At 43.3% G+C, this 27713-nt stretch overlaps 1 protein-coding gene across 1 annotated transcript in view; it reads right to left on the bottom strand.

The window, feature by feature from the left end:
• Window positions 1-27489, bottom strand: part of LOC121864525 (lachesin-like) — a 72499-nt gene extending 45010 nt beyond the window's left edge. Inside the window, exon 1 of the mRNA XM_042363597.1 lies at window positions 27275-27489. Within this exon, the coding sequence (XP_042219531.1) occupies window positions 27275-27350 (76 nt within the window). The 5' untranslated portion in view covers window positions 27351-27489. The remainder of the gene's footprint in view (window positions 1-27274) is intronic.
• Window positions 27490-27713: the final 224 nt, after the last annotated feature.

The following is a 27713-nucleotide window of genomic DNA, read 5'->3' as shown; positions in this document are numbered from 1 at the left end:
ACATACATACATACACACACACACACATACATACATACATACATACATACATACATACATACATACATACATACATACATATACATACACACTACATACATACATACATACATACATACATACATACATACATACATACTATACATACATACATATACACACATACATACATACATACATACATACATACATACACTCTAAACAAAATACAAACAAATAATCAAAACACAAACAAAACAAACACCAAATTAATATATGTATAAAAGAAATAATAGACTTAGTAAAAGCTATTAAGATCCAGGTAATTAAAAGCTTATCAACCAGGTGAAGCTTAATAAAGACACAATAAAAACACACAAACACACAAAAACACACAAACAAACACACACAAACAAACGCACACAAACAACACACACAAACCAAAACAGGAACCAGCCTTTATTTATTTTGTTACTCTTCATCTTTTATTCAGCCACTTTACCCAGCGTGTGTCTGTCTGTCTGTCTGTTACGTGTTCCTTACCCAGACATAACTAGACATATTTTTATAATTCCTGTTTCACTTAAGCTGCGACAAAAAGCTTAAAAAACAGCTTGAATATGTGAGTCAGTACTTTTTCTCACTCGCTTTTAGATGGAGTCCGTGTTTTTGTGTGTACGTTCTTATTATGTACGTTAATTTACGGTCCTGTATGTACGTTAATTTACGGTCTTGGATGTGTACAGTGTTGGATATTTGAGAGAGAGAGAGAGAGAGGAGAGAGAGAGAGAGAGAGTATATATTCCGTCTTAACACACACACACACACACAACACAACACAATACACACACACACACACACACACACACACACACACACACACACACACATACAGTAAACATTCAGTATCTAAACTTAGTCTTTCAGTTCATTATATGGGGAGCATCATATGGCAACATGTAAACAAAGACATTGCCATAATTCAACTTGTATTCGATTTATTCATTATCTTCAGTTAATTTACTATCTCATTCTCCTGGTGTAATTACTATCCATCTGCAGTGGTAGTAGTTAGTAATAGTTAAGTAATTGTTAGATAGTTAGTCAGGAGGATTGTGTTAACTCCTTGTTCATTAATGTGGTGAGATGGCCTTCCTCTGGCGGGTTATTAGAGAATAATGTTGTTTTAATAGTTGGTGTGTGTGTGTGTGTGTGTGTGTGTGTGTGTGTGTGTGTGTGTGTTTGTGTGTGTGTGTAATAATATAATAATAATAATAATAATAATAATAATAATAATAATAATAAACGGTTTATTAGAGCAGGGTGGCTGAAAATATTCAGACTTACATGTGATTTAGACATAATGATATAATATGCATTGAATACATTTACAGGGCTGTACAGTACATAAATCAGGAGTTGTTTATTATTTTAACTAATAGATGGGATGGTGCTGTTCTTATATCTATCGGTGTGGGCTCTTATGGGCTGAATTTTATTGTAGTGGCGGACTGCGTGAGGTGGGCGGGGACTGCAGGTGGCAGGAGGTGGCGATGACGAGGGTGGTGCATTAGTTGGCTGCCAAACCTTTCCAGTGCTTGGTGGTGTTGGTCACTGAGAGCTGGCATTTCCAGGGTGGAGAGAGCGTTGGTGTAGCCCGAGTAGTCTGTGTTTATGTGTGTCATAATAAATAATAATAATAATTAACGGTTTATTGAAAAGTTCTGCAGCCCGTGTGAGAGGACCTTATTGCAACGCCACAACACTAAACGCCATCACACATTCACACTATCTACCACCCCCCACACTAACCAACCTCACCCCAGACTCCAACAAACCGGATTAGTACAGATAACACCTGATTTGGCCTCCTAAATCCTTAGGGCAGAACCAGACAGGACCTCCTCGCAATGAACAGCAGAGCCTCGACGGTGTGTGTGTGTGTGGTGTGTGTGTGTGGTGTGTGTGTGTGTGTGTGTGTGTGTGTGTGGTGTGTGTGTGTGTGTGTGTGTGTGTGTGTGTGTGTGAGTGGTGTGGGTGTGTTGTGATGACAGCATTATGCCTTATGCGGGGTATAATGTTTGTTTACTTCTGTAGGCGGAAAGTGATAATATATGTGAATCCATGTATGTGTTGATGTATTTGAAATTATAAATTAATGAAGATATCGACACACCACTCAATGGCACACTGCACACACACACACACACACACACACACACCACATGTTGTCCACCTCCCATCACCCTTCCTCCTCCCTAACATCAGATCAAAACAGGTAACCTGTCACATACAGACGATAACACAGACAGGTGAGCAATCATCTCGTTCCGTGATTAACAACCTCATAACATATCACTGAGGCTTGGCTTCCATGTTGTTCTGCGAATGTTAAATATATGTTGTTTTTATGTTTGGTATTGGTCGGTGTGTGTGTGTGTGTGTGTGTGTGTGTGTGTGTGTGTGTGTGTGTGTGTGTGTGTGTGTGTGTGTGTGTGTGGCAACAATGGCTCGGTGCAGAATTTCTACAGTACAACACGAGGCTGGACGGGAGAATCTGTTGTTTGTTAAAGGTTCAGAGAAGCTTCGGTTCCATCATTGTTTGGGTGCGATAGTTTATGGTGAAGCCTTGACGGTAGAAGCCCCGGGAGAGTTGCTGACGAATCTCTCCATACGTCAAGTGACTTCTCTTAATCTGTTCTCATGTCGAACTTCCGTGAAGACCCTTCCCTCCGCCAGGTGAGTCAGTGATGTGACTCATCTTCGTTTGAGTTCGTTCCGTCGTCAGGTGAGTCAGTGACGTGACCACAGTCGTCTGAGTTAGTTAGGTCGTCAGGTGAGTCAGTGACGTGTGACTCACCGTCGTCGGAGAGGAGTCAAATTTCAATGAAATTGACATGCCAAGATAATGCATATCCCTACCACCACCACCACCACCACCAGTGCTCCACCACCACCAGCTCCACCACCACCAGTGCTCCAACTGCTCACCACATCCACCAGGCTCCACCACCAGTGCTACCACACCAGTGCTCCACCACCAGCCCACCACCACCAGTGCTCCACCACCACCAGTGCTCCACCACTGTGCCACCACCACCACCACCAGTGCTCCACCACCACCAGTGCTCCGCCACCAGTGCTCCCACCACCACCACAGTGCCACTACCACCACCACTAGTGCCCACCACCACCAGTGCCACACATACACCACCACTATCACTGTCCACCACCACCACCACCTTATACCCGGGTAAACTATTTGAGGAAATGTATATAAAATTTTTTACTTTTTGTTGGTGATGTGTGTGTGTGTGTGTGTGTGTGTGTGTGTGTGTGTGTGTGTGTGTGTGTGTGTGTGTGTGTGTGTGTGTGTGTGTGTGTGTGTGTGTTGTGTATGTGTGTGTTGTGTGTGTGTGTGTGTGTGTGGTGTGTGTGTTGTGTATGTGTGTGTGTGTGTGTGTGTGTGTGTTGTGTTGTGTGTGTGTGTGTGTGTGTGTGTGTGTGTGTGTGTGTGTGTGTGTTTGTTGTGTGTGTGTGTGTGTGTTGTGTGTGTGTGTGTGTGTGTGTGTGTGTGTGTTGTGGTGTTGTGTGTGTGTGTGTGTGTGTGTGTGTGTGTTATGTGGTGTGTCGTGGTTATTCGGGTGTGTTACCTGGTTGTTACCTGGTTGTTTGTTACCGGTTGTAGCATTTGTGTTACCTGGATGGTGTTGCCTGGTGTGTTACCTGGTTGTGTGTTACCTGGGTGTTATTGTGACCTGGTTGTGTTACCTGATGGTGTTACCTGATGGTGTTATTGTTACCTGGGTGTTACCTGGTTGTGTTACCTGGTGGTGTTCGGTGGTGTTACCTGGTTGTGTTACCTGGGTGTGTTACCTGCTTGGCATCAGGTGTACTTGGTTACCTGGTTGTGTTACCTGGGGTTATTGTGTTACCTGGTTGTGTTTCCTGGTTTTACTGTGTGTTACCTGGTTGTGTTACCTTGGTTACCTGTTGTGTTACCTGGTTGTGTTACCTGGGTGTGTTACCTGGTTGTGTTACCTGGTTGTGTTACCTGGTTGTGTTACCTGGTTGTGTTACTGGGTTGTGTTACCTGGGTGTTACCTGGTTGTGTTACCTGGTTGTGTTACCTGGTTGTGTTACCTGGTTGTGTTACCGGTTTATGTTACCTGGTTGTGTTACCTGGTGTGTTACCTGGTTGTGTTACCTGGTGGTGTTACCTTTACCGGTTACCTGGTTGTGTTACCTGGGTGTTACCTGGTCGGGTTGCCTGGTTGTGTTCTGATTCGGTTAGTAGCCACCTGGTTGTTTACCTGTGTGTTACCTGGTTGTGTTACCTGGTTGTGTTACCTGGTTGTGCCTGGTTGAGTTACCTGGGTGGTGTTACCTGGTGGTGTTACCTGGTTGTTTAATCTGGTTGTGTTACCTGGTTTGTATTTGCAGGCACCTGTAGTGTTACCTGTTGTGTTACCTGGGTGTGTTACTTTGGTTGTTACCTGGCCTGGTTGTGTTACCTGGATGTGTTACCTGGTGGTGTTACCTGGATGTGTTACCTGGTGGTGTTACCTGGATGTGTTACCTGGTGGTGTTACCTGGATGTGTTACCTGGTTGTGTTACCTTTACGAAACTAATTACCACACGACCAAACACCTTGATTCTTTGATGAGGAAGAGGAGGAGGAGGAGGAGGTGGTGGAAGAGGAGGAGGAGGAGGTGGTGGAAGAGGAGGAGGTGGAGGTGGTGGAAGAGGAGGTGGTAGAGGTGGAGGAGGAGGAGACGAGAGGAGGTGTTGCCCAGGCCTCAGAGTCTACGAGGTCGCTCCAGAGGCCAGACAGGGAGGTGGGAGGACAGTACACGTATGTTGCCCTCACTAGATATTCGATGAGTTGTGGTAATTTTCACGGTTTTAGGACTAGTTTAACATCACCTGCGGATTAACTCCCCAGATAATCTCACCTGCAGATCGTATTAGTTAACTGTTGTCGATATTATTAAATTTTCCCTATTTTGTTTATTAAGAATTTCATTTTTTAGATTAATACCTGGATATATTCAACTATTTACATGTAGTAGGATGAAAGAAATAATGGCGGATACAATATTTATTACAGTAACAAATCTTTTCCTTAACTACACTAAATGAATTTGTTGAACAGCCAATTAGTACCTTCTCTGGTTATTAGTCTCAGTAATTACCTCCAGCAGTCTAGGTGTAGGTGTAGGTGTTGTTGGTCCTCAGTGTTAGTGATAATATTACGTTACCTGTATGTTGGAGGCGCTCATTAGGACAGGTGAGGTGGACAGGTGATCAGAAAGGGGTGGGGAGGTGGTGGGTGGGGTACAGGTGGGTATTGGAAGGTGAGAAGACGGTCCATATTTATTTATGTTCTTCCTTAATTTTATTACAGGTTAGTGACATCGGGGGAGCCTCACGCGTCACCTGTCAGGTATGTGTTCGCCAGTGTATTACCCCTGACTACCTGTACTGTTGACACACACACACACACACACACACACACACACACACACACACACACATGCATCCGATCGCATCTAGAGAAAAGCAAATTAATCTACGACTCTCAACATGGGTTTAAGGAAAATCTTGTCTAACAAATCTGCTAACGTTTTTTTAGGAAAGTCTTCGGGTAGTAGATAATGACGAAAATTACTATGTTATTTACTTAGACTTTAGCAAAGCATTTGACAGAGTACTATCAGAAGCTGAGAAAAAATTAAGGCTCATAATTATCAGGGGAAAAGTTTAAATTGGATAAAATCATGGCTCTCCACCGATAGAACATAACGAGAGGGGTCAGCGTAGATGGTGTTAAATCTGAGTGGGGCTGTGTAACCAGTGGGGTTCCCAGGGGGTCAGTACTTGGCCCCTCTTGTTCATAATCTACATAAACGATCTAGATACTGGGATCAGCAGTGACATAAGTAAGTTTGCGGATGACACCAAAATAGGGCGGCAGATTAATTCAGGGAAGGATGCAAATGCACTACAGGAAGATTTAAATAAACTGCAGGAGTGGTCAGTAAAATGGCAAATGAAATTCAACACCAGCAAGTGCAGCGTACTTAATATTGGAAGAACAAATACTGTCAATATATACAGCCTTAACAACATCAACCTAGATAAGTCGACTTGTGAAAGAGACTTAGGGGTACTTGTAAGCCCGGACCTACGGCCTAGAAAACAGTGCGTTAATGTTCGAAATAAAGCAAACAGAGTATTATTTTTTATATCTAGAAGTGTAAGTAATAAGAGTGCAGAGGTCTTATTGCAACTATATCTTGCGCTAATACAGTACAACACAACACAGTACAATTTTGGCACAATTGTACAACACAACACCAGATAACACATTCCTCACATATTAATGAGATGTATACTTGTGTTTTTGTGTGGGTTAGATCCAGGTCAGGTTGGGTTAAGAGTCCCAGGTCAGGTTGGGTTAGGTTAGGTCAGGACAGGTTAGGTCAGGTTAGGTCAGGTCAGGTCAGGTTAGGTCAGGTCAGGACAGGTCAGGTCAGGTTGGGTTAGGTTAGGTCAGGTTAGGTCAGGTCGGGTCAGGTTAAGTTAGAGACTCAGTATATTTTCCTCCCCTTCACTCACCTCAATTATTAATGAAGCTCCTCAAGTCTTCACCAATTACAAAGGAAACCTAAAATAATTGCACCGAGAATATGACTCAACCTTCACCCCCGGCAACACCAAATTACTGTAGCTAATTATCGGTGGAATGGTGGAACGGCAGAACGGTGGAACAGTGGAACGGTGGAATGATGAACGATAGAATGGTGGAATGGTTGAACGATTGAATGATAGAATGGTGGAACGATGGAATGATTGAACAATGGAATGGTGGAATGGCTGAACGATTAAATGAATGAACGATGGAACGATAGAACGGAGGAACGGATTCTAATTCATCTGTCGAAGCTTCTGTTGGACACATAATAATAATAATAATAATAATAATAATAATAATAATAATAATAATAATAAATATTGGTTTATTAAGAAAACATGGCAGAAAAAAAGGTTGTAACTAAAGATTTAAAAATATATGATAAAAGTTACATAATTGGGGAATGGTTCTCTTGATGGACCAATAATATACGAGTGACATAAGTGAAATATAATAACTAGGTGGGGAGAAGGTCATACTACAGGGCATTTCAACAGTGACAGTGTAAAAAGGTAAGATTGACTGGGAGTGAGTGTGTGAGTGTGTGGGTGAGTGAGTGAGTGTGTGAGTGAGTGTGTGGGTGAGTGAGTGAGTGTGTGAGGGTTGTATTGAGGTAGTCAGACTCAAGTATCAGGTACACGAGAGATAATTGTTAAGTCATGGGAACTAAATTCATTTCCTGTGATTGCCTCCATCCCGCCCCCCCCCCCACCCCCTGGCTGGTCCTCAGGTATATATTACACCAAATCTACGTAATTAGTGACAGGTGTGGGCGACTGGCAGGTGTGGGCGACTGGCAGAGTGTGGGCGACTGACAGTGTGGGCACGACTGACAGGTGTGGGCGACTGACAGGTGTGGGCGACTGACAGGTGTGGAGCGACTTCGGCGCCCAGGTGTGGGCGACTTATTGGGTGTGGTCGACGAAGCAGGTGTGGGCGACTAACAGGTGTGGGCGACTAACAGGTGTGGGCGACTGACAGGTGTGGGCGACTGACGGGTGTAGGCAATTGACAGGTGTGGGCGACTGACAGGTGTGGGCGACTGACAGGTGTGGGCGACTGAATCAATTCCTCGTGAAAAAGTGTACAACAGAGTGTGTCATCCGAGTGTAAAGCGACCAACAATGTGTGTGTGTGTGTGTGTGTGTGTGACCAACCACGTAATTTAATAATTTTTGTGGAACGAGATTTTAAACTCTTTGATGGAGAGGGGAGCCGTGGTAGAATGGCTACAACAGTCGTTCTCTGTCCTAAGGGCGGCTGGTTCGTGGCCGGGGCATCCCTTAGTCCACCCAGTTGGGAATAAGTACCAAAACACGTAGACTGGCCACACTGCCCTCTCACACTCTACGGCATTAGCTCTACGGGTGACAGTCATTAATTCAGGTTTATGTTCCAACTGTGACAACTTTCGGTCTTTTGTTGAGGTCAAATTAAAATAAAAGTAAAAAGTGTTGATAAATTCTGGGTACATGAAATACTTTTATAAGAGCACTTATGGGAATTCCTGATACAGCTGTTTTGATGTTAACAGCTTAAACATAAATAAGTAAATAAAACACTAATTAATATTAATGATTGACAACTTTACACTGATTAACATGGTGTGTGTGTGGTGTGTGTGTGTGTTAAGGCATTACTGACTGTGGTGTGGCGAGAGGATGATGAGAGTGTTTGTTAAATATTACCTGCACACGTGTCAGGTGAGGTGACTCTTACCTGTCTCTCTCACCACAACTACCACAACTACTATTATAGGCACAACTTCAACAACTACTACTACAATAATCACAACCACAACAACTACTACCACAACCACAACCACAACTACTACTACTTTTTTTAACGTGGCCTCCAGCCTCCCCCAATAGCCACACCTTCGCCGCCATTTTATTACTTCAATACTTAATATCCTAATACATAAGTAGCTACCTCAGCTGTGTTGAGTTAGTTGAGCCGCAGATCTAGGCGGCAACAGTCAATATCTGCGACTGTTGTCGGCTTTGGAGCCGAAAATCTCGTTCCCCTGAGGCAGAGCAAAGCCGACAGAAGGAGAGAGAAGGACAGTCGACATCTCATCCAGGCTGTAACATAACTTCTGGGCTGCTGCTTCTGTTCGGAGATCACCTCCGCGAGTCTGGCGTAGAAACATCTTGCACTTGGTCCCATCCCACCAGAGGTTGTGAACACCAGAGGAGTGAAGCTGCCTTGATCAACGTTCTGAATTCTCTCCCTTTATGCCCTGATCTTGTCATTCTCGTTCCTCCTGTGTGCAGCATTGAGAGCTAGGTTACGGTGACATGCGGCCATGGGATCAAAAATCCTTATGTCAAGGAAGGCTCGCTGTCCCCGCGTCCAGAATCCTCGAGCACTGACGTCCACACGGGCTTCGTTGGATGTGTTTGAAGTCCTATGACGGATGTTCTCACCGTCCAATGGAAGGAGGGGCGGTTCCACCGTGACGTAGTGACAGATTTCCCTCAGTGGATTTGCTGTTAGATCCCTTACTTCGTCATGCCTCATGCAGACGAAGCCCCCTTTCTTGCACATCATGGCGTGGTCAATGTCATAAGATGAGCCACACACGCATTGGGAGGGCAAACCTTCTACTGGCCTACCGTACCTTAGAGCAGTGGCATCTGTTAATTCTTGTTTATTAAGGATGAAGCCAGTTTGAGGCGCCCACCTCCTGCGTTACAGCTACCATTTTTTTTCAACTGCAATAACTACTACCACAACCACAGCAACCACCAGTCTTCCTTGTGTCTCAGTCTTGTGTCTCAGTCTTTCTTGTGTATAAGTCTTCCTTGTGTCTCAGTCTTCCTTGTGTCTCATTCTTCCTTGTGTCTCAGTCTTCCTTGTGTCTCAGTCTTGTGTCTCAGTCTTTCTTGTGTATAAGTCTTCCTTGTGTCTCAGTCTTCCTTGTGTCTCAGTCTTCCTTGTGTCTCAGTCTTCCTTGTGTCTCAGTCTTCCTTGTGTCTCAGTCTTGTGTCGAATGTGTGTGTCTCAGTCTTATGTCTCAGTCTTTCTTATTATGCTCACAGTCTTCCATGTGTCTCAGTCTTCCTTATTATCTCAGTCTTCCTTCAATATGTAGTCTTCCTTGTGTCTCAGTCTTCCTTAATATGTAAATGCTGTATGTCTCGATACTTGTGTCTCAATCTTCCTTGTGTCTCATTTCTTCCTTGTGTCTCATTCTTCCTTGTGTCTCATTCTTCCTTGTTGTCTCAATCCTTTCACTTGTGTGCTCCAGTCTTCCTTGTGTCCTCAGTCCTTCCTTGTGTCTCAGTCTTCTGTGTCTCAGTCTTCCTTGTGTCTCAGTCTTCCTTGTGTCTCAGTCTTGTGTCTCAGTCTTCCTTATTAATCTCAGTCTTCCTTGTAGCTCTCAGTCCTTTATGTCTCAGTCTCCCTTGTGTCTCAGTCTATGTGTCCTCAAACTCATTGTTATCGTATTTGGCCATTTTCCCCAGGAACTCACTTCAACGTGTTCTAAGGGCAGCGTCAGCTGTATTTGATCTGAGAGTTGGCTCAATTTTTCAGGGATTGGTTGGATTTTTTGTCTTGGTGTGTGTGTGTGTGTGTGTGTGTGTGTGTGTGTGTGTGTGTGTGTGTGTGTGTGTGTGTGTGTGTGTGTGTGTGTTTGTGTGTGTGTGTGTGTGTGTGTTATCTGATGAAAACTTGGGTCAGGGAGGTGAGGCGACGTGTTAAAGTTAGACAGCTGTGTTGTTTTACCTGTGAGGGAGTGGTGAGAGAGTTGTGAGGGAGTTGTGAGGGAGTTGTGAGGGAGGGACTATAGTGAGGGAGCAGTGTGTGACAGCTTAATAACTAGTTGGTAGGTGTATAATACATCAGTGGCTTATACACAAGGTCATAGATATACACCTAGGCCTATATGTGATGATGAGTAAGTGTAGTATATTGTCACATTATTTTACTGGATATTTTTGTGGTTCAGTTTTACAGCGGTCACGGCCATTATGATTGGCTCTCTGTAGTTCTATGCCGTAGATGGTGAGGGAAGGTATGGTAGGGAAGGCCATGCGGGGAACATGGCCAGTCCAGCGTAGTTGTTCATGGGTAATGGTAGCCTCGATGCTCCTACAGTTGGTGTCAGCGAGAATACTGGCATTTGTTCTCTTGTCTTCCCAGCGAACTCGGAGGATGGAACATAGACTACGTTGGTGAAAGTTATTAAGTTCCTTGAGGTGCCTCCTGTATGTGACTCATGTCTTGCTGCCATATAGCAGGGTGGGGAGGACCACTGCTTGATATACGTGTAACTTGTAGATAAGTTCAGCTCCCTACAGCTGAAGACACGGGTACGAAGTCTGCCGAAGGCTTGAGATGCACACCTGATCCGATATTGAATCTCTTCACCGAGATACCGGAAGTGGGTAACATTAGAGAGGGTAGTACCGTTAAGCTGGATGGATGGTGGAGGTGTGGCTGAACCAGGGGCCGACTGAAAGAGAATCTGAGTCTTACGTACATTCACCTCAAGGCCGAAGTGTGCATACGCATCTGCATAGGTGTTCAGGATCTCCTCGAGGTCGCATTCAGTGTGAGCGACAAGGGTGAGGTCGTCTGCATACTGAAGTTCAGTAATGGAAGCTGCCGACACCTTTATTCCTGCCTGGAGTTGTCATATTGAAAAGACCCTTCACCCGGTACTTTATGTCCTTCCCGCTGGCTAAACTGGCACTGGCACGAGTAAGGAAGGCAGCCAAGTAATGGTAAAGAGAGTTGGTGCCAGTACACACCCACAACACTGTTGGTCCTCCTCGAGTAAGATGGACGTTGTTGTATTTCTTAAACTTCTTCCTCGAGTAAGTTAGACCTTCCTCGACACCTAGGCCCTCCACTAAAGTGAGACTGAGGGTTTTTGGGGCAGCTTCTTGAACAAATTATCAATGGACCAAATGGTTTAAAGTGATCACTCATGTTAAATAATTAATTTATTTATTTTTTATTTTTTATTGTTTAGATTTATCTCATTTCATTGTTTTCTCGGATCAAGTGAAGATCCTAACCTAACTTAACCTAACCTAACCTAACCTAACCTAAACCCTACGAGGCTTCACCAGTAATAAACCATACGAAGCTTCACCAGCAATAAACCATATGAGGCTTCACCAGTAATAAACCATATGAGGCTTCACCAGTAATAAACCATATGAGGCTTCACCAGTAATAAACCATATGAGGCTTCACCAGTAATAAACCATATGAGGCTTCACCAGTAATAAACCATACGAGGCTTCACCAGTAATAAACCATATGAGGCCCACCAGTAATAAACCATGAGGCTTACCCAGCAAAAAACTAGCAAAGAAGCCTTACCAGTAAAAACCATATGAGCTTCTCCCAGTAAAACCATATGATGCCCAGCAAAAACCACAAGGAGGCTTCACCAGTAATAAACCATTGAGGCTTGACCAGTGTAAACCAAGAAATCAAAGAGGCTTCTACCAGTAAAACCATAGAGGCTTCACCAGTAATAAACCATACGAGGTTCTACCAGCAATAAACCATATGAGGCTTCACCAGCAATAAACCATATGAGGCTTCACCAGCAATAAAACCATATGAGGAGCTCACCAGTAAAAAACCATTGGAGGCTTCACCAGTAATAAACCATACGAGTCACCAGCCATAGGCTCAGTAATAAACACATATGAGGCTTCACCAGTAATAAACCTGAGGCTTCACCAGTAATAAACCATATGAGGCTTACCAGTAATAAACCATATGAGGCTTCACCAGTAATAAAACCATACGAGGCTTCACCAGTAATAAACCATAGAGGCTTCACCAGTAATAAACCATATGAGGCTTCACCAGTAATAAACCATATGAGGCTTCACCAGTAATAAACCATATGAGGCCACCAGTAATAAACCATATGAGGCTTCACCAGTAAAAACCATATGAGGTTTCACCAAGCATAAACCATACGAGGCTTACCAGTAATAAACCATACGAGGCTTCACCTAGTAATAAACCATATGAGAGGCTTCACCAGTAATAAAACTTATGAGGCTTCATAAAACCATATGGAGGCTCACGCAATAAAACTATATGAGCTTCACCAAATAAACCATAGAGGTTCACCAGTAATAAACCATACGAGGCTTCACCAGTAATAAACCTTGAGGCTTCTTCATAATAAACTGAGGCTTCATCATTTGTAAATCGGAACGTGAAATTACTGCGACGTCCATTTCCTATTCAAATGTTTTTTTTTCATGGTGAGAGTGTGTGTGTGTGTGTGTGTGTGTGTGTATGTGTGTGTGTGGTAAAATCCGCATTAAAAAGATGGAGTATCTATGTAACGAGTGTACGTTTGTCCACATACATACCTACATGGATACACACATGTACACACAAACACATACAAGCAACAGTGGAGGTTCATCTATAACACACTAGCATATGAGGCAGGTGATTTTTGGAGGTGGAGGGAGGTTTTGGAGGTGGAGGGAGGTTTTGGAGGTGGAGGAGGTTTTGAGCGGAGGGTTTTGCAGGCGGAGGAGGTTTGGAGGTGGAGGAGGTTTGGAGGTGGAAGTTTTGATTGGAGGGAGGTTTTGGAGGTGGAGGGAAGTTTGGAGGTGGAGGGAAGTTTTGGAGGTGGAGGGAAGTTTTGGAGGTGGAGGGGTGGATTTTGGAGGTGGAGGGGTGGTTTTTGGAGGTGGAAGATAGATATTTCGGAGTTAGGATAGGTGTTCATGGAGGAGGAGGAGGTTGCTTTTGAAGAGGCTAGGAGGCTTTGAAGGTTTTACCTTACAAACCCATACATTAATAAGTTACCTTAAAACCTGTGACAAAACCCTTTAATTACCTTCGTTTTAGGGATGACGTCATGACTAACACAGGTGAGACAGATCGAATCCTTAATTAGTATTCTTTTAGGGATGACGTCATAAGCAACACAGGTGAGACAGATCGAAGCCTTAATTAGTATTCTTTTAGGGATGACGTCATAAGCAACACAGGTGAGACAGATCGAATCCTTAATTAGTATTCTTTTAGGGATGACGTCATAAGCAACACAGGTGAGACAGATCGAATCCTTAATTAGTATTCTTTTAGGGATGACGTCATAAGCAACACAGGTGTCGCCCTGAAGTAATGATGTATTTCTAAATGACTTTATTCATAATCGTTGGGATGAACTTTTTTGACGAGAAAGATATTTAGCTACATTATATAAAGATACATACATTAATTATTTCAAACATGAACACGTGGGAAGTTTATCAGAAGTATTATATAAGAATTAACTGTTAAACTCTGGTAGCAAATTAACGCTTTCGGAGGACGCATTTAATATATACTTTTTTTTACCCACAATAAGACAAACTAAGACAAATTACGTATCAGTAATACTACATTGTGCAAAAAACTAACAATTTAAAAGATCTGAATCACATAGAAATATTACACGACCGTCAGCAGAGGCGGGAAATATGACTGACAACAACTTTACACTTCCCGCCTCTGCTGACGGATGGAGCGGCCAAGGTCCCTGTCCACTCATCCACCAACGATTATGAATAAACTCATTTAGAAATACATCATTACTTCAGGGCGACATCGGACGGATTTGTAACAACCAATTAGCTGTAACTCTTGAGGAGGGGGCGGGGCGTCTCTTCTCAGCTGGGAAAGAAACTCACTTTTTATAATTTTCACAAAATCTAGTGAGACTTTTATATGTCATCTCATCAGTGAGGCTTCAATTATCGAGGTAAAGCAATAATTGATCATTTATACTTTTAAATAATTATAAACTGCAGCTCTACCACAATTAATACAATAATGCATTAACGTATTCTAACAATGTATTATTTCATCATTACACATACAATATATCGTAAATACATCATTATTGATGTATTAAAGTCAAATAAATATGTTTATTTTTTAGAGTAGCGAAAATTTATATTATTATTTGTCAGCGTAGAAGTGAATTAGTGTGTGGTGGTGGTGTGTTGTGTTGTGTTGGTAATAGTGTGTGGTGGTGTGTTGTGTTGGTAATAGTGTGTGGTGGTGTGTTGTGTTGTGTTGGTAATAGTGTATGGTGGTGTGTTGTGTTGTGTTGGTAATAGTGTGTGGTGGTGTGTTGTGTTGTCTGTTGGTATAGTGTGTGGTGATGTGTTGTATGTTGGTAATAGAATGTGTGGTGGTGGTGTGTTGTGTTGTGTTGGCAAATTGTGTGGTAGTGGTGTGTTGTGTTGTGTTGGTAATAGTGTGTGTGGTGTGTTGTGTTGTGTTGTGTATTTATTGTAGTGTGTGGTGGTGTGTTGTGTTGTTGTGTTGGATATGGTGTGTGGTGGTGTGTGTTGTGTTAGTGTGTAGTGTGTGGTGGTGTGTTGTGTTGTGTGTAGTGTGTGTGGTGGTGTGTTGTGTTGTGTGTTAGTATGGTGTGTGGTGGTGTGTTGTGTTGTGTTGGTATAGTGCTTTAATGTTGGTGTGTTATTGTGTTAGTATAGTGTGTGTTGTGGTATGTTGTGTGTGTGTTGGTATAGTGTTGTGGTGGTGTGTTGTGTTGTGTTGTGTGGGTGTATGGTGGTGTGTTGGGTTGTGTTAGTAGTGTGTGGTGAATGTTGTGTGTGTTAGTAGTGTATGGTGGTGTGTTGTGTTGTGTTGGTAATAGTGTGTGGTGGTGTGTTGTGTTGTGTTGGTAATAGTGTATGGTGGTGTGTTGTGTTGTGTTGGTAATAGTGTGTGGTGGTGTGTTGTGTTGTGTTGGTAATAGTGTATGGTGGTGTGTTGTGTTGTGTTGGTAATAGTGTATGGTGGTGTGTTGTGTTGTGTTGGTAATAGTGTGTGGTGGTGTGTTGTGTTGTGTTGGTAATAGTGTGTGGTGGTGTGTTGTGTTGTGTTGGTAATGTAGTGTGGTGGTGTGTTGTGTTGTGTAATAGTGTGTGGTGGTGTGTTGTGTTGTGTTGGTAGTGTGGTGGTGTGTTGTGTTGTGAGTATGGTGTGTGGTGGTGTGTTGTGTTGTGTTGGTAATAGTGTGTGGTGGTGTGTTGTGTTGTGTTGGTAATAGTGTGTTGTGTTGTGTTGTGTTGGTAATAGTGTATGGTGGTGTGTTGTGTTGTGTTGGTAATAGTGTGTGGTGGTGTGTTGTGTTGTGTTGGTAATAGTGTGTGTGGTGGTGTGTTGTGTTGTGTTGGTATTGGTGTGGTGGTGTGTTGTGTTGTGTTGGTAATAGTGTGTGGTGTGGTGGTGTGTTGTGTTGTGTTGGTAATAGTGTGTGGTGGTGTGTTGTGTTGTGTTGGTAATAGTGTGTGGTGGTGGTGTGTTGTGTTGTGTGGTGTGTTGTGTTGGTAATGGTGTGTGGTGGTGTGTTGTGGTGTGTTGGAATGGTGTGTGGTGGTGTGTTGTGTTGTGTTGGTAATAGTGTGTGGTGGTGTGTTGTGTTGTGTTGGTGAGTTGTGTGGTGGTGTGTTGTGTTGTGTTGTGTTGGTAATAGTGTGTGTGGTGGTGTGTTGTGTTGTGTTGGTAATGGTGTGTGTGTGGTGGTGTGGTTGTGTGTTGGTAATGGTGTGTGGTGGTGTGTTGTTGTGTTGGTAATGGTGTGTGTGGTGGTGGTGTGTTGTGTTGTGTTGTGTTGGTAATAGTGTATGGTGGTGTGTTGTGTGTTGTGTTGGTAATAGTGTGTGGTGGTGTTGTGTTGTGTGAGGGTTAGTGTGTGGTGGTGGTGTGTTGTGTTGTGTTGGTTATTGTGTGGTGGTGTGTTGTGTTGTGTTGGTAATAGTGTATGGTGGTGTGTTGTGTTGTGTTGGTAATAGTGTGTGGTGGTGTGTTGTGTTGTGTTGGTAATAGTGTGTGGTGGTGGTGTGTTGTGTTGTGTTGTGTTGGTAATAGGTGTTGTGGTGTGTTGTGTTGTGTTGGTAATAGTGTGTGGTGGTGTGTTGTGTTGTGTTGGTGTGGTGTGTGGTGGTGTGTTGTGTTGTGTTGGTAATAGTGTGCGGTGGTGGTGTGTTGTGTTGTGTTGTGTTGGTAATAGTGTGTGGTGGTGGTGTGTTGTGTTGTGTTGGTAATAGTGTGTGTGTGTGTTGTGTGTTGTGTTGGTAATAGTGTATGGTGGTGTGTTGTGTTGTGTTGGTAATAGTGTGTGGTGGTGTGTTGTGTTGTGTTGGTAATAGTGTGTGGTGGTGTGTTGTGTTGTGTTGGTAATAGTGTATGGTGGTGTGTTGTGTTGTGTTGTTGGTAATAGTGTGTGGTGGTGTGTTGTGTTGTGTTGGTAATAGTGTGTGGTGGTGGTGTGTTGTGTTGTGTTGGTAATAGTGTATGGTGTTGTGTTGTGTTGGTTTGTGGTGTGTGTTGTGTTGTGTTGGTAATAGTGTGTGGTGGTGGTGTGTTGTGTTGTGTTGTGTGAGTGTGTGGTGGTGTGTTGTGTTGTGTGTGTGGGTGTGTGTGGTGTGTGTTGTGTTGTGTTGTTGGTGTGTTGTGTTGTTGTGTTGGTTTGTGTGGTGTGTTGTGTTGTGTTGTTGTGTGTGGTGGGTGTGTTGTGTTGGTTTGTTGGTGGTGTGTTGTGTTGTGTGTTGGTAATGGTGTGTGGGTGGTGTGTGTTGTGTTGTGTGTTGGTTGGGTGTGTGGTGGTGGTGTGTTGTGTTGTGTTGGTTGGTGTGTGGTGGTGTGTGTTGTGTTGTGTTGGTAATAGTGTTGGTGGTGGTGTGTTGTGTTGTGTTGGAATAGTGTGTGTGGTGTGGTTGTGTTGTGTTGTGTTGGTTGTGTTGGTTGTGTTGTGTTGTGTTTGTTGTGTTGTGTTGTGTTGGTGTGTGTGTGTGTGTGTTTGTGTTGGTTGGTTGGTGTGTTGTGGTGTGTTGTGTTGTGTTGTGTTGTGTGTGTGTGGTGGTGTGTTGTGTTGTGTGGGTTTGGGTGTTGGGTTGTGTGTGTTGGTAATAGTGTGGTGGTGTGTTGTGTTGTGTTAGTATTGTGTGGTGGTGGTGTGTTGTGTTGTGTTGTGTTGTGTAGGTGTATGGTGTGTGTTGTGTTGTGTTGTGTGTGGTGTGTGGTGGTGTGTTGTGTGTTGTGTTGGTTATGTGTGTGTGGTGGTGTTGTGTTGTGTTGTGTTGGTGTTGGTAATAGTGTATGGTGGTGTGTTGTGTTGTGTTGGTAATAGGTGTGTGGTGGTGTGTTGTGTTGTGTTAGTATGGTGTGTGGTGGTGTGTTTTGTTGTGTTGTGTTTGTGTTGGTGGTTGTGTTGTGTTGTGTTGTGTTGGTTGTGTGTGGTGTGTTGTGTTGTGTTTTGTGGGTGTGGTGTGTGTTGTGTTGTGTTGGGTGTTGGGTTGTGTTGTGTTGTGGTGGGGGGTGTGGTGGTGTGTTGTTGTGTTGGGGTGTGTGGTGTTGTGTTGTGTTGTGTTGGTTGGTTTGGTGGTGTGTTGTGTGTGTTGGTGTTTGTTGTGTGGTGGGTGTGTTGGGTTGTGTTGTTAATAGTGTGTGGTGGTGGTGTGTTGTGTTGTGTTGGTAATAGTGTATGGTGGTGTTGTGTTGTGTGTGGTAGTAGGTGTGTGGTGGTGTGTTGTGTTTGTGTTGTGTTGTGTGTGGTGTGTTGTGTGTTGTGTTGGTAATAGTGTATGGTGGTGTGTTGTGTTGTGTTGTTATGGTGTGTGGTGGTGTGTTGTGTTGTGTTGGTAATAGTGTGTGGTGGTGTGTTGTGTTTGTGTTGGTATTAGTGTGTGGTGTGTTGTGTTGTGTTGTTTGAGTCACAACAATACACTTCAGCCCTCCACAGGCGATGTTTAGAATCACGCATCAGTGTAAAATGGTCCTTGTGATATCTATGATCTGCAGAGTGTGTATGTGTTAAAGAGCTCTCAATTTGGCAATTAATATTTGGAGATAAATGCTTTGTATAATTAATTTTTAGGCAGATATGTCATTATTGCTGATATCGAAGGGAACTGTCCGCCAGAATTGTGAGAGCGCTGTTGTGTCTCAACTTTGTACAGGTGGTCTTGTCCAAACATCCATGTGTGGCTGTAGTTTGGATCCATTTTAGACTCCAGTAGTCCATAGTTCCATACATTCTAACAATTTTAAAGGAAACAATGTTATCAGGATCACCCACCAGAAGCCTCAGGGCTATCATAGAGGTTGACTCAATTATTCTATCTTCGCTGGGTATACCTAGTTCTTTCCTCATATTAAGTACTTTTAGTGCTCATAGGACATCTAGGATAATTCTGGGGGCTTTATTTTTGCATTTTCTCGAGCTTGTCAGCACCTTTCCGTCACAGACGTAGAGGCTGGTGCGTAGTAATCTATCAGAGATCTTATACTATAGCTTCAAATTTTTATTGTTTTGGCACAATTCTAATATTAACTTTTATAGTGTGGAAACTCATGCCCCGCTACACTTCTAAGAGGTCTCAGTCTGTCAGTGGTGGCGGGTTAGCTGTTTAACCTGGTAGGGTACAAGGGACACAAATACCAAGATATTTAAAAGAAGAAAACATAGTCAGCAGTGTTGTTACCCCACTATCTTGAACTTGGCAGAGGCCCGCGTTTGCAGTTACCAGCTTGTTTATTGAACACCTTAGTTTTGTCGATGGAATAATAAGACCAGGGTTCTCTGGGCTGCGTATGCATGGTTCCAGGGTGGTTTGCATTTCGTGGAGTTTTTAGTATGTATAAGAATATCATCAGCATAAGCTGATTGAGATATTGCTGGGGAGATTTGTCTGGTATTAAATTTAATAATGCATTCATAGAACATTGAACAAAGTGGGGCTAAGTACTCCACCTTGAGGTACCAAGTTGCATATCTTTAACTTCACTTTTGTAACACACAAACAGTGCAGCAGCCCTTCTGTTGGTTGGTAACCCTTGTCAGTGTAACAGCCTACCTCCTATATCCATTTTGGCTAGTTCGTACAATATCAATTTGCCTATTAGCAGCCATAAATCAACTTTTAGGTCCAAGAAGCCATAGGGTATTATCTGTGCCTTTCATCACCATGCACAGTTAGAATATTAGTGATGCAATTATATACACATACCATGGGTGACCATTTATGTTAGGAGACATGTGTTCTCTGATTCTATATAAGGAGTCTGCCAAGACCATCCTCTCAAAAGGTTTTGGGCAGCTGGTTAGTGATATGGGATAAGCATCGGGCTGCCCTGGTTTCGACTGTTGGTACAACAATACTGCTGGTCCATGATGTGGGTAGTTGGCCACTCAGCATGACTCATATTGTACAATATAACAATGATTTTAACTCGCCTTGAAGTCGTCCTAACGATGTTGAAATTGTCCGTCCTCTCGAGAAATGGAGCCTACCCTGGCTAGGGCGGCGTCAAGCTCCCACTCAGTATATGGAACATCACACTCATCGTGCTGTTTGCCCAGCATAAAGCTAATAAGATTACTTCTCTCTTTGTGGTCAACAGACTCTCACACCCTCTCTCACTACATCCTCATTTGCCCTATGACCTCCGCCTACAGGGGTGGCACCTCTTCCCTCCCTGACCAGATATCCCTCCTCCTAGTGACAGGCCTGGCACTTGACATTATTAGGGACCTGCCACACTTTGCCTTAGACAGATAAATTGTACTGAATCTTCCCCCCACACACTCATCATTGTCACTTTATGTAACTTGCTGACAAAACCCATGACCCTTCAGGCCTTTTATGCCCTTAATGCAGGTCATAAAGGCAAGCATGAACTCCGCATGCTTCCCAGTTGGGCGCTGTCAGTGCATCAGGAGAGTTAAAGCGAGTAGCTGGGTCTCCAGTCAACTCAGACATGGTGGAGTTACAGGACTCGACCTATATGCCTACGTCAGAGGGCCGAGGACTGCTTGGCACTCCTAGGAAGTCAGCGGTGGTTAGGAGGCGTAGAGAGAACAAAGGAGACTGGCATCTACAGAGTATTAGTGGTGTGGGAGGCCAGGCGGGTGGTGTCGGGGGGACTAAGGTAACAGGAGTATTCTCAGTTTATAAACACTTTTATTACACTACACTTGTTCTAATAGTATCTCTGTTTTCTGGTTAGATACAGTATCAAAGTCAATTTTAGTTTCAAAAGAACTAACCAGCCTGGCACACTGAGAGGGTTGTGTAAACAAGCCCTCACCACATGGCCCAGCGTGACCACAAGGGTATAGGCCTTGCCTCGCGGGCACCTACACACGCCACAGTGCTCAACCCACACGTTAGTTCACTTGTTATACAGGCAACATATTTGCAGTTGTTGACCTATCGGTTAAGGTACTCCTCCAAGTGATAGTGTTTGATGGATGGTGTTATATGTAGTGATGATGGGTGGTGTTATATGCAGTGATGATGGATGGTGTTATATGTAGTGATGATGGATGGTGTTATATGTAGTGATGATGGATGGTGTTATATGTTAATGATGGATGATTGATATGTTGGAGTATGATGGGTGGTGTTATATGTAGTGATGATGGATGGTGTTATATGATGTGATAATTGTAGTGATGATGGATGGTGTTATTGATGATGGATGGTTTATATGTAGTGATGATGATGGTTTAATGTAGTGATGATGGATGGGTGTTATGTGATGATGGATGGTGTTATATGTAATGATGATGGATGAATTATGGTAGTGAATGATGGATAGTTATTTATATATTTATATATTATAATACCATCCATCATCAAATACATATATATATATATATATATATATATATATATTTTGAGATAAGATAAATCTTGATATAAAAATCACAGGAAAAATGGAAACAACGGGTACCTGTTCATTCACCCGTGTGATTTATCAGATATATATATATATATATATATATATATTATATATATATATATGTAGGTGCCTTTCGTTTCCTATATTATTTTTGAATTAATATCATCAAAATATATTTTCGCTCTTGAGGTACATGGGGAGGAAAGAAGAATAAGTGATTGGGAAGACGAAAGAGTGAAGACTGTAGGACGACCTCCACCCACTCACGGGGAGGTCGTCCAGGTCTACCCTACGACGCCAGGAGCCTCCTCCTGGTCGTCAGAGACCTCCTGCTTCACGTCGGCAGGGACCTCCACCTAGGTACGGACCTCTTGTTGCACCTCAGCAGGGGCCTCCCTACTTCACCTTGGCAGGGACCGCCTGCTGCACCTCGGCAGGGACCGCCTGCTGCACCTCGGCAGGGGCCTCCTGCTGCACCTCGGCAGGGGCCTCCTGCTGCACCTCGGCAGGGGCCTCCTGCTGCACCTCGGCAGGGGCCTCCTGCTGCACCTCGGCAGGGGCCTCCTCTTGCACCTCGGCAGGGGCCTCCTGCTGCACCTCGGCAGGGGCCTCCTGCTGCACCTCGGCAGGGGCCTCCTGCTGCACCTCGGCAGGGGCCTCCTGCTGCACCTTGGCAGGGGCCTCCTGCTGCACCTCGACAGGGGCCTCCTGCTGCACCTCGGCAGAGTCCTCCTCTTGCACCTCGGCAGAGTCCTCCTCTTGCACCTCGGCAGAGTCCTCCTCTTGCACCTCGGCAGAGTCCTCCTCTTGCACCTCGGCAGAGTCCTCCTCTTGCACCTCGGCAGAGTCCTCCTCTTGCACCTCGGCAGAGTCCTCCTCTTGCACCTCGGCAGAGTCCTCCTCTTGCACCTTTGCTTTACCCCGGGATCTCACGAGCTTATATTCGATGAAGAAGCACATGATCATATAGGTGACGATGGCTAAGGCTTTCGCCTCAGAGGATGGCCATAAGGGCTCATCCTCCCGGGAAACCCGCCCATGCCTCAAGATCTCTTCTCGGATCCCCTCTATGGTCGATAGGTATTTTGACCCTAGCGTTAGCGAGCCTATGAAGGGGATCTCATCCGCCATTGTTAGGTCGTCGTCCACCATCAGGGAGAGGTCAGCTCCTTGAGGGGGCTCAATGACCCCTATCTTTGCCAGGATCCTCCTGTACCCGGGGACGTCTTGGAGGTCGTGGTCAGTCTCCAGCAGCTGGTGCCTCAAGTTGGCGACCTGTCCAGCGATGATCGTGCACCGCTCGGTGGCCAGCCTCCACAAGCAGAGCGAGCAGATAGCCACAAATACTATTTTTGGAATAATATTTCTGTTTGACATTATGTTTTATAATTAATAGTAAATATATATATATATATATATTGGTGGACAACTAAGGAAAGTATATTAAACTAAGATTGTGAACGAGAGAAAGTGTGACACGTACAGTCACGTTCAAGACTCTTCGAACACTGCTGGAGACAGCTGGCAACTCGAGGCCGTTTGTTTACTATACTACGTAGTGAAAATTATGAATGAATGTAGAAGTGATCGGTGATTGGTTACTTAGTTCTCCGTTGCTTAATTAATGGTTGGGCTTTGTTGTTTCGCATTATATTATGCCTTTCTGCTGGTATATACTGTTAATTTGATTTTAAAATGGATAGAGCAATGAGCCATCCTATATGAATTAACATTTAGATAAATAAACATAAGTAAAAATCGGTAAGTATGTTAAAGAACATCATGCATCGGGCAGAGCTGTGTGCAGGCTGTTGATGAGGTTGTCTGTTTATCATTAATTTATACTAATATTGTCTTCAAACGTTTAACGCCTTTCGGGTAATTAATCCAGTTGTACTAAACCGATGCTAAACAAAACTTCTTTCTAAAGACGCTGATTTCTTGCAACACAAACTGCTGTTTTACTTACCTGTGTATGCGTGTGCGCATGTGGAGTGTGTATGTGTGCGCACGTGGAGTGTGTATGTGTGTGTGTGTGTGTGTGTGTGTGTGTGTGTCAGTCTGTGTCTGTATTTAATAATGACGTTGTTCAATTGAAGGTGATGGTAATAAATCTTACGTCTTTATCAACAAGCCCCTTGAGTATGATGATTTAACCCCTTGAGTATGATGATTTAACCCCTTGAGTATGATGATTTAACCCCTTGAGTATGATGATTTAACCCCTTGAGTATGATGATTTAACCCCTTGAGTACACCCCTCAGTACACACACACACACACACACACACACCCACACACACACACACCCACACACACACACACCCACACACACCCACACACACACCCACACACACACACACACACCCATGGGTCGTTAAGTTGAACATCATGGGCAGTCGGGCTGACTTCTACCACTATTACCCACAATATAAATGCATTCCCTGTCCGGTGGCTTAGTGGGGAGGTGGGCTGAGCAGCGAGGGGTATAAGTGGAATGAATCCTAGATCGCGGGTTCGAATCCATGATACAGCTCCCGTATATCTGACCTATGCAAATGTCTTCTTGGCGCCGGGGAAGTGATTTTGGGATAACTTTTGCAACGCTTTTATTTTATTTTATTTATATTTTTTTTTTTGAGGGGGGGGACTATGGTATGTTTTGTCTGTTTTTGGTATATGTAAGATTTTTTATTTGTTTATTCTCTTGTTTGTGACTTTTGTTTTTGTGTATGTGTGTATGTATATATGTATGTGGCGACCTGTGGTGTACTGGTCAGCATCCTCGCCTCGCAAGAGAACGGACCTGGGTTCGATCCCCGGGCAGGGTGAAACTATGGTCAAGTTTCTTTACGCCATTTGCCTCTGTCTACCCAGCAGTAATTGAGGACCTGGATGTTAGTCGATTTGGGGATCGTGTTCCGGGGTAATGGTTAGCCAGTGCAGTTGGCGAGTTGTCCGGTCTTCTCGGACTATTACGTGACACTGGGTCATGCAGCTCGTTAACTTAGAGTGTGGTTGTTGTGTTGGCGACAGCTTCTACACCTTAAACACTGGGTCATGCAGCTCGTTAACTCAGGGTGTGGTTGTTGTGTTGGCGACAGCCTTCTAGCACCTTAAACACTGGGTCATGCAGCTTGTTAACTCAGGGTGTGGTTGTTGTGTTGGTGACAGCTTCTACACCTTAAACACTGGGTCATGCAGCTCGTTAACTTAGGGTGTAGTTGTTGTGTTGGTGACAGCTTTTACACCTTAAACACTGGGTCATGCAGCTCGTTAACTTAGGGTGTAGTTGTTGTGTTGGTGACAGCTTTTACACCTTAAACACAGGGTCATGCAGTTCATTAACTCAGGGTGTGGTTGTTATGTTGGTGACAGCTTCTACCTTAAACACTGGGTCATGCAGCTCGTTAACTCAGGGTGTGGTTGTTGTGTTGGCGTGCTTCTACACCTTAAACACTGGGTCATGCAGCTCGTTAACTCAGGGTGTGGTTGTTGTGTTGGCGACAGCTTCTACACCTTAAACCCTGGGTCATGCAACTCGTTAACTCAGGGTGTGGTTGTTGTGTTGGCGACAATTTCTACACCTTAAACACTGGGTCATGCAGCTCGTTATCTCAGGGTGTGGTTGTTGTGTTGGCGACAGCTTCTACACCTTAAACCTGGGTCATGCAGCTCGTTAACTCAGGGTGTGTGGTTATTGTGTTGGCGACAGCTTCTACACCTTAAACACTGGGTCATGCAGATCGTTAACTCAGGGTGTGGTTGTTATGTTGGCGACAGCTTCTACACCTTAAACACTGGGTCATGCAGCTCGTTAACTCAGGGTGTGGTTATTGTGTTGGCGACAGCTTCTACACCTTAAACACTGGGTCATGCAGCTCGTTAACTCCGGGGGTGTGGTTGTTGTGTTGGCGACAGCTTCTACACCTTAAACACTGGGTCGTGCAGCTCGTTAACTCAGGGTGTGGTTGTTGTGTTGGCGACAGCTTCTACACCTTAAACACTGGGTCATGCAGTTCGTTAACTCAGGGTGTGGTTGTTGTGTTGGCGACAGCTTCTACACCTTAAACACTGGGTCATGCAGTTCGTTAACTCAGGGTGTGGTTGTTGTATTGGCGACAGCTTCTACACCTTAAACACTGGGTCATGCAGTTCGTTAACTCAGGGTGTGGTTGTTGTGTTGGCGACAGCTTCTACACCTTAAACACTGGGTCATGCAGTTCGTTAACTCAGGGTGTGGTTGTTGTGTTGACGACAGCTTCTACACCTTAAACACTGGGTCATGCAGCTCGTTAACTCAGGGTGTGGTTGTTGTGTTGACGACAGCTTCTACACCTTAAACACAGGGTCATGCAGCTCGTTAACTCAGGGTGTGGTTGTTGTGTTGACGACAGCTTCTACACCTTAAACACTGGGTCATGCAGCTCGTTAACTTAGGGTGTAGTTATTGTGTTGGCGACAGCTTCTACACCTTAAACACTGGGTCATGCAGCTCGTTAACTTAGGGTGTAGTTATTGTGTTGGCGACAGCTTCTACACCTTAAACACTGGGTCATGCAGCTCGTTAACTCAGGTGTGGTTGTTGTATTTGGCGACAGCTTCTGCACACATAAACACTGGGTTCATGCAGCTTCGTTAACTCAGGGTGTGGTTGTGTTGGCGACAGCTTCTACACCTTAAACACTGGGTCATGCAGCTCGTTAACTCAGGGTGTGGTTGTTGTGTTGGCGACAGCTTCTACACCTTAAACACTGGGCTTCCATTATGTATGTATGTATGTAAGGTGACCACAGCCCTCCAGCCCTTGTAGACAAAACAATAAGACAAACTTCTATTTTTATATTGTTAATTCTATTGTTTTTCCTTATTGGTTTTGTTAAGAAATAATAAAAAAAAAACACGGTAGAAAATTTTACTCTATTTATGTTTGGGGAATTGAATGTTTTTTTGTGCTTTTTTGTTGTTGTTGTTTTTCTGTGCTTTTTTTTCTCGCCTGGCCTCGTGTGTTTTGTATGAGTGACGGGGAGTGTGTGTGTGTGTGTGTGTGTGTGTGTGTGTGTGTGTGTGTGTGTATTTTTAAGTCTTTTCGTTTTTGTTGTTCTCAATTTGCTTTTATCATTGTTTTGAGGGAATGTTATCTGGTGCTTTATGATTTGAACACACACACACACACACACACACACACACACACACACACACACACATGCTTGATAAAAAGTTCCAGTGATATGTCTAAGAACTTCTCAAGGTTCTTCCACGATAGAAAGTTCCAATGAAAACTTTCCAATACTTTTTATGAAAATTTCCTGAGAACTTTAAGAACTTACGAAAGTTTTATCCACAACAATAAAAAAATCATTAATGACTTTAAGAAATTCTTAATATTTTCATCATTAAAAAGTTCCAAGGAAAAAATAGATATTTTTTTTAAACTTCCATTAAAATCTTTGAAGAAATTTTGGAAGTTTCTAACACGATAACAAGTTCCAATTGCAAAACTTTAAACTTTTATTGTACGAAGTGAAAGTTTATTAATTAAGTGGATATATTTTGAGTGTTAGTTATCCCGTACAGGTAGAGAGGTTACCTTTTGGTTTAATTAATATTGGTCAATTAATTATTAGACAGGAGATTTTTTTCAACAAATTTATATACATTGTTAATATAGTTGAAGCCTTTTGTTATTAATACCTGTAATTAAATATATATACTTTCTTAATTACAATTGATAGATATATCCAGTAATTAAATATATTATACCTCATTTAGCTATAGTTTATAATTAAATATATATAATTTCTTAATATCTATAATTAAATACAGCCTATAATTAAATATCCTATAATTAATTAGTATTTATAATTGTATATACATAAGAGGTGTGGTATAGCACGTTTTACTCACCATTGTGGCTCCTGGCCGTGTGGACGAAGACGAGGGCAGGCAAAAACCACACAATTTTCCAGTTAATTTTCTTCATCTCTCAGTTAATGTTTCCTTAACCCGAGAGTAAACATTCCATGAAGAATTAATTATCTTACATCTCTTATTTAGTTTTTTTGTTTGTTTTTTTACACTTTATTCATTTATGTTGTCTGGTGTTTACTTGTTTGTTGAGGCTAAACTTAAGGGAGAAATTATTTGTTATACTAGTAAGGAATTATTTACCTATTGTGTTTGTTTTATATTTTAGGGAGCTTAAACTTATAGGGAAAATTGTGGTTGATTGGTGGGAAAATAGTGATTGGTGGGAAAATAGTGATTGGTGGGAAAATAGTGGTTGATTGGTGGGGAAAATAGTGATTGGTGGGAAAATAGTGATTGGTGGGAAAATAGTGGTTGA

The sequence above is a fragment of the Homarus americanus genome, unplaced genomic scaffold (assembly GCF_018991925.1).
Source record: "Homarus americanus isolate GMGI-L3 unplaced genomic scaffold, GMGI_Hamer_2.0 scaffold25860, whole genome shotgun sequence".
Classification (NCBI taxonomy): Eukaryota; Metazoa; Arthropoda; class Malacostraca; order Decapoda; family Nephropidae; genus Homarus; species Homarus americanus.
The sequence above is the reverse complement of the archived record's forward strand: the minus strand, read 5'-3'. Positions and strand labels throughout refer to the sequence as shown.